The sequence below is a fragment of the Gymnoscopelus braueri genome (assembly GCF_963280865.1).
Source record: "Gymnoscopelus braueri genome assembly, chromosome: 17".
Classification (NCBI taxonomy): domain Eukaryota; kingdom Metazoa; phylum Chordata; class Actinopteri; order Myctophiformes; family Myctophidae; genus Gymnoscopelus; species Gymnoscopelus braueri.
Window position 1 is genome coordinate 36691962 of NC_137617.1, and position 13128 is coordinate 36705089.

General features: G+C 42.4%; 1 protein-coding gene across 1 annotated transcript; it reads right to left on the bottom strand.

Moving 5' to 3' along the window:
* Positions 1-233: 233 nt before the first annotated feature.
* On the bottom strand, positions 234-3939 carry LOC308105115 (nucleolar and spindle-associated protein 1-like; the record flags this gene model as incomplete). The annotated part of the gene is made up of 10 exons (XM_080455747.1): positions 234-366; positions 531-636; positions 725-838; positions 1271-1356; positions 1630-1778; positions 1953-2044; positions 2169-2258; positions 2557-2734; positions 3343-3411; positions 3874-3939. The coding sequence occupies 10 exons, from the start codon at positions 3937-3939 to the stop codon at positions 234-236; spliced, it is 1083 nt and encodes a 360-aa protein (XP_080311873.1).
* Positions 3940-13128: the final 9189 nt, after the last annotated feature.

Genomic DNA, 13128 nt, shown 5'->3' on the forward strand with positions numbered 1-13128 from the left:
CCCCCCCCTTCCCCATCACTGTAGCCCCACATGAAAGAACAGTCAATAACCATAATTATCCAAAATCCATTCATATGAAACTGCAACAACAAAAGTCCCTCTTGTAGTAGTGAATACAGCATACTACAAATGTAATCCTAATCCTGGTCTCTATGCTGCCTCCCCCTGGTCAGCCGGGGCGCCTGATGGAGAGGAAAGGAACTGGTTGGGATAACGTATTCCTTCCACACGCGCTACGTCCTACCGGGGCTCTCCCCAGAGGCAGAGGGAGAGCACCCAGGATTACAGCTTAGGCTATTGGCAATTAAGAAAAGACATTGTATGCCCCCTCCTGGCTCCGAGAAGGTCTTCGCTGTCCTGTCCTCCCTTGGAAAATAAGGATACAGTGAATGTATTAAACACAAGCTGTGGTTGAACAATGATATTCTCTCTTATTCTATGAGACATGGCACCAATATGAGCAATTTCATTAGAAAATGTTTTACTTATGAAAATCGAACAACCCTTTTTCCAAGCTCGGTCAAATATACCTTGTTTGGACCTGGTGCCGTTTGTATTTTTTCTGATCCGAGTGTGAGATCTGAGAGTCCTTTCCTGCTGCATTTTCCCTGTTCTCTCCAAATGGCTTCAGTTTCCCTATAAGAACAATTAAACCAACAATATCAGACATTTAACCACTAGTGTCATATTTAAGCAGCAGAGAATTTTAAGATGCCAAACTTACCTTTATGGGGCTTGTATGTGAGGGGACGAGACAGACTTTCTTTCAGGTCAAACGATGGCTTCTTGTTCTTTCTAGGGGTGTTTGAAACACTTACATTGCCCGTGAAAACAAATGCTCCTTTGGAATTAAAAACAAATAAATATGAGAGACAAATACATAGCATCCATTACTTTTCCCAGCAACTTGCAGTTTCAATGAAGTACAATAATGACTATGCAATAACTTTAGGCGACATTTTCTGACACTTTTGTGAGTTACACCCATAGTTAGATCCAAGCATTTTTGTTAAAAAATTCCCGTAACCAGTTAACTTAACCCATTAAAACCGGAAAAGCGTGTCACTTTAGATTTTTTCGTTCGGCTATTAAAAAATAGGAGATATACTGTACAAGCTCACAGCACGTCAATTCATGCCATGCTGCGAACTTGACAACTACTGATTTAGAAGGCATTTGTAGAATCTGCCTCAGGTCTTAATGGGGTAGGAGTCCCTAAATTGGTAGTGTATTTCTGACAGTATGGCATGATAGGGTTTTCCTGGGGTGCATAAGAAGGAGATATGTGGTGACATACGTGCCGGCGTCCGCACCAAGGTCCTCTTATGTTCATGGTCCCGTGTGGCTTGGGAGAACCTGCAACGAGTTGACATTTGGTTGTTTCATTGTACGACATGTTGTGCATGTTGAGTTTTTGGACATCCTCAAGATGTAGTGCATCATCCATACATTTTCCTCACTCAGTTATTTATTACATTCACACCTAAGCAATGCCGGCAAATATGTTTTCTTTTGCTGGACATAGACCAGCAGTGGAGCATTGGGTCTGCCCCCCCCCCCAAAAAAAACAAGACAGTACCATGGAAAACAAATCATTTTTTTTTTACAAGATGTAAAACAGCATCTCACCGTAAATCGATCCTGCTTGTGGACAAGACAGATGGCCTGAACAGAGCATCTTCCTTCTGGGCAGGTTTCTTAAGCACAGGTCTGCGTTTGTCGTCAGCTGGCTTGCTCAGTGCAGGGCTGAACAAGGAAGCAGGGCCTGCTGGTGGCTTCTATAAACGATACACAGCAAAAAAACAAATGATCCTTGGAAGTGTATGGAACTGCTAAGCTAGTAGTGGTTATAAAACAGAATGCTCAATTAGTAATCGAGTGAATTACTCACAATTTTTTTTCCTGGATTCAAAAGTCTTTTCCATATTAATTTCAATAATTCACATAATTACCTTAAGGTCTTTCACATGCTTCTGTTTCCTCTGGACGTGGGAATCGATGGACTCCATCTTTTTAAATTGTGCCTCGTGCACTTTGTTGAAGTCTGTACAAAACAATATTCAGTTACAGAGGTAGTAAGAAGAAAACAGTGCACGATATAAAAAAAAATGTACAAGATTCGTGGAACTTTCAGGAAACCAAATGAACTGTAATGAGATAATACTTACTGGGTATAACCGGCTTCAAGGCCTTCGACTTAATCAGGAGTCCTTCATAGGGTGGGATTTTACCAGCTTTCATCGCTTTTGGGCCATAGTCTAGCATGCACACAAAATATATATGTTTTAATATTCCAAGTTTACTTTACATCCAACTAGGTTCTAAAGAGATAATGGATCTACTTTCCAGAGGCAACTTGACCAAGCAAGCAGCAGTACGTTTGTATATCAAATGATAAGCAGCATGTGTCATACATAATACACAACCCAGTGTGGAGTCCTGGAGCCTTTCTGGCAGATATTCCATACAAAGTTAGAAAAAAGAAAATAAAGATTATGGTCTAGTACAGCTTTCCATCACTTTTACAGCGCACCCCTTTTCCAAACTATTACTGACCTGTCACACCACCTGCTGGGACTTCATGTGCATCATGTTGTTCATTGCAGTTTACGTCAATCTCAGTGGGGACAATCGCACCAGAACCATCTCTGGATGAGTACAGCTTACTTTTGGCAGTCCCTGCACCGGCTTTATTTTCCTTTTGAATTAGAGACAAATTGTTACCTTGCTTCATCTTCAAGACAGCAATGCAAAGGTTTGTACAGGGTTACCACACATTTTTGTAACTTTCCCAAAGTATTTTACCCCATTTCCAGGCCTATACTGTAGCAATCATTATGGTGCAATATAATGAGGCACTATATGCCTCATAGCTCATATGGTGCCTCATTTTCCAAAACATTAGATTAATTCCAAACTTTTTCCAGGCCTGGAAAACAGTTTGACCATGGGAACCTTGTTTATATGCAATATACAGACACACACACACACACACACACACACACACACACACACACACACACACACACACACACACACACACACACACACACACACACACACACACACACACAGATAGAAAACCCATTATTAAAAATGTCCCCATATAGTTCCGAAAATATTTATATGAATTATTTTAGGCCTGGAACCAAGCAATCAGATAGGAAGGGGGTCCCCAGCAAAATTAATTAACATAGCGTCACAATCATTTTAAGCATGTGGTGAGCTTGTAGATCTACTATTTTTGAAAATGTTAACATAATAAACATAAATATTAATGTTTAAGCAATGAGTAATAGCAAATATCATGAGTAACCGTTATATTGACGAAACGTAGCCTACCTGGACACGCGCCTCTTGTTGTTGTTGGTAATGCCAATGCCGTATGATCGCCATAAGCAGTTGGTCGTCCTTTTTGACATGAGTGAAACGGTTAACACAAATCTATAATAGCTTTGGCAACAAACAATTAAGTGACTGCTTTGATTTATTTGATTTGCACTACAGAATGTTGCATAATATGCTAGTCCTTTCCATGGGAAAGGTGACATAGTGCCGGTGAGGTAAGAAACCCTATAGGGGGCTTATACGAGAACCTCACCGTTTACATTACATACAATTTGAATTTATTCATATTAAAAGCAAAATACAGAAAAATCTATAAAAACAGATGATAAAGTAAAAGAAAAATAGGACAACAAAAAATATAAAAGTACACGCTGAGCAGAAAAGACAAAAAACATATTTTTTCCTCTTCTTCTTGGACAAAGCCAAGACATAATGCTACTCATGTGAAAAAAAGAAAAGGAAAAAAACTGGACCTATTAGGCCTATTCAAGCATGTCTGAGGGAATTCAATTGTATTGTAGTTACCTTCACCCTCATGATGGCTTTGATCCCAATTTCTTTCCCAAGACTTCGCAGCTCTGCATACGTCATGTTATCGATATGAGATTGTATTTATCCGTAAACACGAACACGTTGTTTCTCTGGCAGCAGTTGAAAAAGAAGTGATCAAGTTTAGGAGGGAGCCATATTTAAAAGGACCGCCTTGTTGAGGGAATGAGGTGTGATTGGTGTGTAGAAAAGCGTGGCTGATTGAATCAGCAATAGGCATACAGTAGCCTATAAGTGGTTCTCAACCTGTGGGCCGGGACCCCCAGGGGGTACCCCACATGATTTTGGGGGGTCCCCAGATGACAGTGAAGTGACAATTTAACCCAAACCCAAACTTTTTCATAGATTTCAGATAACTTCAGACTTGACAGCACTATCATCTTACTTACTTACTCCTCTTCGTCCCCAATGGGACATAAGGCTTCAATGAGCGCTCTCCATTGCATTCGGTCCCTGGCAGCATGTTGCGCCTCTCCCCATGACAGGTTCATCTGTTCCAGGTGGTTTTGGGCCTCCCAGGTTTTCTTTTGCCTGGTGGTGTCCATTTTAAGGCAACCTTTGTGATGTGGTCCTGCTCCATCCTCAGCACATGTCCCAGCCATCTCAGGCGTCTGTGTGTAATATCCTTGGTGATGCTCCGGCTCCTTTTATGTTTGTACAGTTCATTATTGGAGATTTTATTAGGCCAAAAGATCTGGCATATTCGTCAGAGGCATCTGTTGTGGAACACTTCCATTTTCCTCATGTCTGTTTTGACCACTCGCCAGCTCTCGGAACCATACAGCAGAACAGACTTGACATTGCTGTTGTATAGGAGCATCTTGGTTTTAAGACTGTACTGCTTTGATCTCCAGATTGAACGGAGTTGGGAGAAGGCACCCTGAGCCTTTCCCAGCCTTGCCTTAATGTCTTTTGATGCCCCGCTGTCCTTACTGAGGAGGCTGCCCAGATAAGTGAAATCTTCCACAAACACAAGTGGTTCCTCATCAACCAGGACGGGTCTGGTATGGATGGTATTGACACACAACACTTGTGTTTTGGAGGTGTTGATACTGAGTCCGACCTGTCTGGCAAAGTTGTTAAGCCTGTCAGTTTTAGCCTGCATGTTGTTGTGGTTGGTTAATAGGATTGTTCATTGTAGTTTCTGTAACGATAAGTTGTTTTACGGGGTGGCATTGTTAGCGCCCCGCCCAACCCCCAACCTGGAGGGCCAGTGTGCTGCCTTTCGTCTCACTCCTCACCCAAGACCTGTCTGGTATGGTTAGACCTGCCAGGAGCCCAAGGCTCCCCCCAGCATAGCTCTCAGGGTCATAGAAGCACCCAAGCCTCTCCACCACGACAAGGTCACAGCACAGGGAGAAGAGCACTATCATCAGTCTTGTGTAAATGTATGTTTTTATTGTTAATTTACACACTTTTTTATGTTTTGCATTCAGACATTTAACCACTACCACCAGTAAGTAAACTTAAACTGTACTGGTTTTTTTTTTACACGAAACTTCTTCACCGTAAATAGCAGATCTACACGCTGATCATCTTGTAGATCTGCTATCTGTTCCATTTTAGAGGCAAATCTTTCCAGTGATAAAATGGAAACAAGAGTGATCAAAAAAGTCAACCAAAGAACACTTTTTTTGTATAGGATCTCCTCTCTGGTCAGTAAGAATACTTTGAGGATTCTAACAGGAGAACTCATCCAAGGTTACTTCGACTATGCATGCACCTCATGGTACCACAACACCACAAAGGCCTTAAAAACAAGGCTCCAGAAATCCCAAAACAAACTGGTAAGGCTACTTCTTGGCCTTACATCTACGACTCATCTAACCCCTGCTCACTTTGCTAGGGTCGGATGGCTCAGGGTTGAGGACAGAGTACAGCAACTTGCAATGGGCCTGGTCTACAAGATTCACTACACCAATAAGACACCCATGTACCTGTCAAAGTACTTCAAAAACGTAAATGAAGTCCACAATCATAACACCAGAGGTAGCTCCACGAATCATGTTCAGCCCAGATTTGGCACTAACAAGGGTTTGAATTCTATTTTCTATTTTCGGTGGGGTTCAAGTGCTTAGTGTGAAGGAAAAAAGAGAGAGAGAGAGAGAAATGTTCTCATAGAAATGCTCTCATAGATTTGTCGGACCCCCTGTTGTAACTCTGAGGACCCCCCATTGAAGACCCCTGCAGTATGGTAATAGATTTTCGATTAACCACTTATAGCCTCAATACTAGAAAAACTAACCCGAGTTGCAATTATTATTCCTACACTCTTTTTTTCCCTCTACACACTAAATCTCTGCCAAAAATAGCTGATATACAAGCTCATGTAGTATATTTGCCAGACCCAAGGGGTCGGGCTTACATGAGGCTTTGTATCTGTTTTCTCCATACATGGGCATGGTCACTTTGTCCCCCGGCCCCAGCCAAAAAAGTCTGTCCCCCTTTCGTCCCCTTTCGTCACGAACTATTCATGACATCATTATTACATACTAGGACTTCATTCTGGGTCTGGCAGAACCAGGTCTCCTGGTCTGTTTTCTCCATACATGGGCAAAAAACAGGTTTTGGTCACTTTGTCCTTAGGCCCCAGCCATAAAAGTCTGTCCCCCTTTCGTCCATACATGGGCATAGACACAGGCTGACACGTCATGTGAAGTCTGGGTCTTGCAGAACCAGGTCTCCTGGTCTTGTTTTATGAACATTACATACAAATCTGAGCCATATATTAGAATATTAAGATCACTTCACTAAGACCACTTTCCAGGTTAAATGTGCCTATAGCCAAAGGAACCATTCTTTGTTGCATCTGTTTGACACAGAGCTGATCTAATCAATATGTGCATTCCTTTTCCTTTACCTTATCCAAAATCTTTGAAAAGCTAGACTGGTCCCCAGTTCTTAATTCTGATTACAGTACATCAATCAGGCATGGGGTTGTTTCAAAAAGCTTTTTATCCCCGTAATTGATACTGTGTAGCTTCAACCAGAACAGTCCTAATCAAGCAGAGATCAAACGTATGGTTCACACAAGTAATCTTGTCACGTTTCAAGCAATCAGGTGAATCAGGCCAAGTCCAGTTATTCCTCTGAGCAAATCAAGGAAAATAAGGATAACTCTCAAACCTTATGGAAAACCCTTAAAAACCTGGGTTGTACTACCAAAACTAAAGCTTCGAGTCCTTGTATCTTTTTAGATATTGATGGTAATAGGGTGTACAACAAAAACCTGATTGCGAACCACTTTATTTCCTTTTTCACCTCTATTGCCATGATATTGCCATGACACTTGTTGCATGTCTGCCTGTAGGCCGTGTTACCTATGGGCAGAAAGAACTTCAAGCTTTCTACAACTGTCTCGGTGTCACTCCTAACAGCTTTTCCTTCAAGCCAGTCACAGTTGACAACATAACTAAAATGTTCAAATGCTTTATCACCAACAAAGCCACTGGGCTTGACAATACGTCAATTTTAGTTTTTTGTTTTTTCTCTCTCCATTTGGACTTTCATTCTTCTTTGTTTTGTAAAAGGGTAGGCGTAATAAGCAATGCTTCAGCCTATACCTTTTTGGTCAGAAATGTGGGTATCTTTTCTTGATAAACTTTTTTATTTTATTTTATTACCTATAACTGTAATGTTACCACAAATTGACTGACTGAAATAAACTAAACTAAATATATCTGCAAGGTTCTTGGATGCAGCCGACATGATTGCACCATGTGTCACACACATAGTTAATGTGTCCCTAAATGATAATGAATGATAATGAATTTATTTATAAAGCACATTTCCAGACATAGTCACAAGTTGTTTTACAGAGCAGGATAAAAGGAACAACATGATAAGCATTGGAGATAAACTACAACAAAAGATCAGTGAATAAAACACACAGTAGGCACAAAATGTCAATTAGATCCATACAGATATACTCAATTAAACAAAAGTGGCAAGAAAATGTTTAAGAAAAGGGCTTTTTCAGAAGAGTTTTGACACTGATTTTGCACGTCTTAGGTCAACAGGTAGGGCGTTCCAAAGCTTAGGGGCCCGGACTGCAAAAACCCTTTGTGATGAGCTGGGGTGTGGGAGTCTCCAGGAGGGCCTTATCTGAGGATCTGAGGATCTGAGGCTGCGTACAGGCTTGTAAGGTTCCAGCATGTCAGAGATATAACAGGGGGCCTGTCCATTCACAGCTTTGAAGGTCATAAGTAAAACTTAAAATCAATTCTGAAATTAACGAGTGAACCAGTGAAGAGCAGCTAAAATGGGGGTGATATGGTCCTGTTTCTTGGAGTTGGTTAACGTCTGGCAGCTGAGTTCTGTACTAATTGAAGAAGGGATATCGCTTTTTTGCAGAGGCCGGAATAGATGGTTACAGTGATCTAAACGAGAGGAAATACAAGCGTGAATTAACTTTTCTAGATCTGCACGTGACAGGAAACCTTTGACTCTAGCTATATTCCTTAGCTGGAAGTGGCATGTTTGAACAGTTTTCATGAAGCACATGATGAAGTACTTATTCCGTGCTGACCATGTGTAGTATGCTTGATATGCTTCAGTGGCCTACTAGCAGCATGCATACAAGGTTTGGTGCTGATTGCCAGTGCTTTGCGAGACTGTCAGACACACAGACACACAGATACAGTACTACACTCAGAAGATCTGTGTGTGTAGTACTGCACCTGTGTCACCTGGTAGAGCACATACCATATTGAAGCCTAGCCTTTCCGACAGCTGGCACTGGTTTGAATCTGAAACAAGGCCCTTGGAGTGTATCAACGATCTGGGGCTCTCGTTGGTCCTGTCTCTGTACACTCTACTATCGTCTAATAAAAAGAAAGAAAAATGGCACAAAAAAACAATGTTCCAGCTAAGTCCCCCCCAAACCTTTGCAGTACTGTCAGTGTCAGGGTGAACAGTACGAGTCAGGACATAAGATATCCAAAACAATTCCCTATCAGTGCCTCCCCCACCCCCACCCAGCTCAGGCTTGGAAACCTGTCGAGAAGTCTAAAGGTAGCTTTTAGGTGAAGGTTAGAGCGTGCCAAAGTTCTTAGGAGGAAAAATAATAAAAATGCAAAATAAATTAAATTTAAGAAAGAAATTGATAATAAAGAATAGTGGCAATAACTGGCCTCTCCCAAGCACACTAGTAAATAAATGAAAACAGAAAAAATAGACAGGGTTAAAGAAATTGGGTCAAAGAGATCATGCTTTGCTAAATTACCCTGTCCTTATTTTGCCTCTCCAGTTTCTTCAGAAAGTTCCTGCTCCCAATTCACAAGGTTCTGCAAAGTGTTGCTGTTCTATAATCCTGTCCTTACTGTAAGTCTAATAATCACCTTCCTCAGTCAATTCTGGACCCGGCTCCCAATTCATGAGGTTCTGCAGGTCCTCATGGAGGCTCTCTTGCATCTGCATCTTTTCCTTGAGGGCATTTAACTCTTCCTTGACGATGATCAACTCTTCTTTCAGGGCAGCGTTCTCTGCCCGGAGGGCTTTCAACTCTTCCTCCATGTTCACCCCTAATGGCTTTAATCGTTTTCTCTCAGTATATAGGTAAAATACCAATACAGACTTCTATTTTGTACACTCAATTAAATGAGTTTGGAATATATAGTATACTCTTAAAAAGAGATGTTCTCTACTATGATCATGAATCTTTGCAGGTACTGGACGTGGTTATATAGAGGCATATACCTTGGGCATGACGTAAGCACAGATGTAACCCAAACCATTGCCAAAATATGGACAATGGACCCATATGTGGTCCATTGGGTTCCGCTTGTACACTCTCTGAGTTACAGACCTGCAAGGATCCCTTTGGAACGTGGGGGGTCCCGTCCCGGACCTGAGGTTGAGGAACAGTGGTATTGGGCATTGCTGGTGACGTCATGTTATATCTCTAATGATCTTTATAACGGCTGACTTGCCTCTCATGCGACACAAAATGTTAAATAAGAATCGGAATAGTACAATAGCACAAAGTCCATGTGCTGTCCCCGCAGAAGTACACACAAAAGCATTACAAAGAACCTTTCTATAACCCAGGTATGGGTAGGTCAAGTATCATTGACTTCATAACATCAGTACCACCGAGGAAGCCTATGAAATGTGATAAGGATTTTGTGAGGTCAAATATCATTGAGAATATAAGATCAGTACCGAGGAAGCTACCGCCGCCTATCTATGTAGACACAAGGAAGGGGGACCGACACCTCCTTAAGCCCTCGGGACTTCTCCCCATATACAGCAGGAAGAAGGACTATGGAGAGACCCCCGAGTACCTGAAGCAACGCAAGGAAGACTGGAGAGCTCAGCAGGAACATGACGGCTATGAACACATGAGTCCGGAAGCTATGAAACAGCGGGACACGAGGAGGGGAGAACGGCATCTCCTGGAGCCCTCGGGACCCAAGTACATCAATAAAAGGGACTACGGAGAGACCCCCGATTACCTGCTGCAGCGCAATGACGACTGGAGAGATCAGAAGGACTACGACAACTACGTACAAGGCGTGTTGAATCGGGAAGCCATGAGGAGGCTGTCTGAGGTGGAGGAACGGGCCATTATTGAGAGCCTGCAGAAGAACTTTGAAGAGCGGCTCCAACAGTACCAGAGCCTCCCGTTTCACATCGACACCATGGGGAAAAAACACCGCAAGGAGTGCCTGGAGTCTGCAATGAAACAACTGGAGAACGTCATTAATCTCTTAGAGAGTAAGCCCATCTACATATCCAACCCCCTCGTCATGAAACCCAACCACAATTCCGACGTTACGAAAGAGTGTAGAGAGACCTCCAGGTACCAGCGGCAGTGCAAGGAAGAGTTCAATAAACATCAGGAGAAGTACGACAATTATGTTAAAGAACGGATAGCGCAGGAAGACATGGAACTGCTGCCTGACGCGCAGAAGCAGCTCATCCTTCACTCCCTGAAGAACAACTGTGAGAAGCTGCATGATCAGTGCCAGGGCCTCTCGGCCTCGGGCGTCAAATATAGCATTGAAACGCTGCATGATCACAATAAGAGCTTCTCTGGTGTCAAATGTAACGTGCCAAAGAAGGACCCCAAGGAGCACCTGATGTCTGTAATGAAACAAACGGAGAACGTCATAAAGGTCCTTGTGAGGAAGAATGTCTACATAGCTAATAGTAGTACAATAGCAGTACCCTCATGACATGATTAAGACTGGCAGAAAATAAAATTGGTTTACGGGCTCGCCAATCTCACTGAGTAAGCATAGCAAATATATGATGCTGTAGTTCTTCGTGTGGCTCACTCCGCCAATCAGACCATGAACACCATGAACAACACTCCACACGGCCTAGAGTCTTCTCACTCCTGGCTCCCAAACTGTGGAATGAACTCCCCACTGCAGCCAGAACTGCAGACTCACTCCCAATTGTCCGCCATACTCTGAACACCCTCCTGTTCCGACTCCACCTCACCCCCTTTTTGATTGATTGAATACATTATTTAGAAGTTTGCAGACAAAAAGCACATGAAAGTACAGTTCAGATACAAGGTCAACTAAATTGTTGTGCTCAATTCATAGTGAGTGTGTCCCTTGTCGCCTTTGTTCGATAGATTCTAGTTTACTAGTTTACAATGCAGATATACTATTGGTCACTTGTTCTCATGTTTTTTTGTTACTTGTTCCTTAATTTGTTTTTGTTTGATTTAGATAGCATGTTGTTTAGACAGATGCTAGGTTCATTGCTTACCTGATATCCTACTTTCTTTGAGGCACTACATTGTTATCTCTACCTGTGGCTATTACCTTGTTTACTGACTTGAGTTCATGCTAACTCTGCTCATTCCGATCTCGCATTTGCAAGCTGCTCTGAATAAGAGCGTCTGCTAAGTGCCTAAATTGTAGATTGGGTGGATGCGGGTGGATTACACTTATCTGTACATGTGGATTCGGGTGACATCAGAGCTAATCTCCGCGTCTCTAGGGTATGTATTTGTTGGTCAATACTTCTGCAGAGGTACAGTACATCAGCCGACCGTGCGTTGTGTACAGAGTGTGCACACGGTAGCTTTAAAAATACACCTGGCATCTGACCCGACTGACCCTTGCAGCAGCCAGTGGCTGGCGGCCTGTGGCAACATTTAACAGGTAAATTGAATGAGTGAAGATGAGAGCATTACAGGGTGAATTAGATCGAATACGCATTTTTTTTATTACTAGATGTTCAGGCTGCTATGCGGCCTTCGTTCCTAGAATCGCACGGTTTCAAGTGGTCACACTCTCCATATACGTAAGGGCATGTCACATCTGTGACATGCCCTTATAAAGTACATTTTCTTTTTTTCCTGGATTCTTGACTTTCTGTCAGAACGACGACATGCACTGCGAATGGGCTCTAGAACCTCTACCCTCCACCCTTGACCCTCAACACACTCCTCTACTCGGAGTACACTACTCCCTGTATGTTCATCTACCACTGTGGCCATGAATGATCAGGTTCGCTGATGACACCACAGTGATAGGCCTGATGGCAGACAACGATGAGACAGCCTACAGGAGAGGTGAACTTCACACAATGGTGCTGGGAAAACTACCCGTCTCTCAACATCAACAAGACCAAAGAGCTGCTCCTGGGCTACAGGACACCCTTGCGACATGCATAAATTCTCTATTGTGCTTTGCCAAATACTGCAATGCAATACACACAGTACTACATGCAATAAATTGACTATTAACATTACTAATGTATGAATTGAAAGTCCAACTCGTGAAACAAGTCTTAGTTCTTTTAAATTAAATTTTATTGGAAAAGATACAGAAAATAATAAAGCAACATGGATTGTATAAATATCTGTGCAACCAAAATGAGCACTGAGGCACTTCCAATGCCTTTCTGCTGCCATATGCTTATACAGACATTCACCTGCTTATGTCCATCGACTTAAAGAATACTACTCACAAAACTCAGTATAGCACGCTTACTTTTCCTCAAATTTTAACCACTCTCAACAATTCAACACACCTTGAGTTGTATATATTGTCCTATCTCCTAAACTAAAACAAGAAGAGTCAAAAGGGTTCGGCAGAGAGGGGTACGTGGGCTAGACCGGGATAGTTTATTATTGGGAAGGCAGATACTTGTAGAAATGCATACAGTTGAGTCAGAATAACAAAAAGCCGCAGTTAACAATGGATAAATGCTCACTTAAGAAGTGCACAGCTAACAGACGGAAAAAACAATCACACAAGCCACACG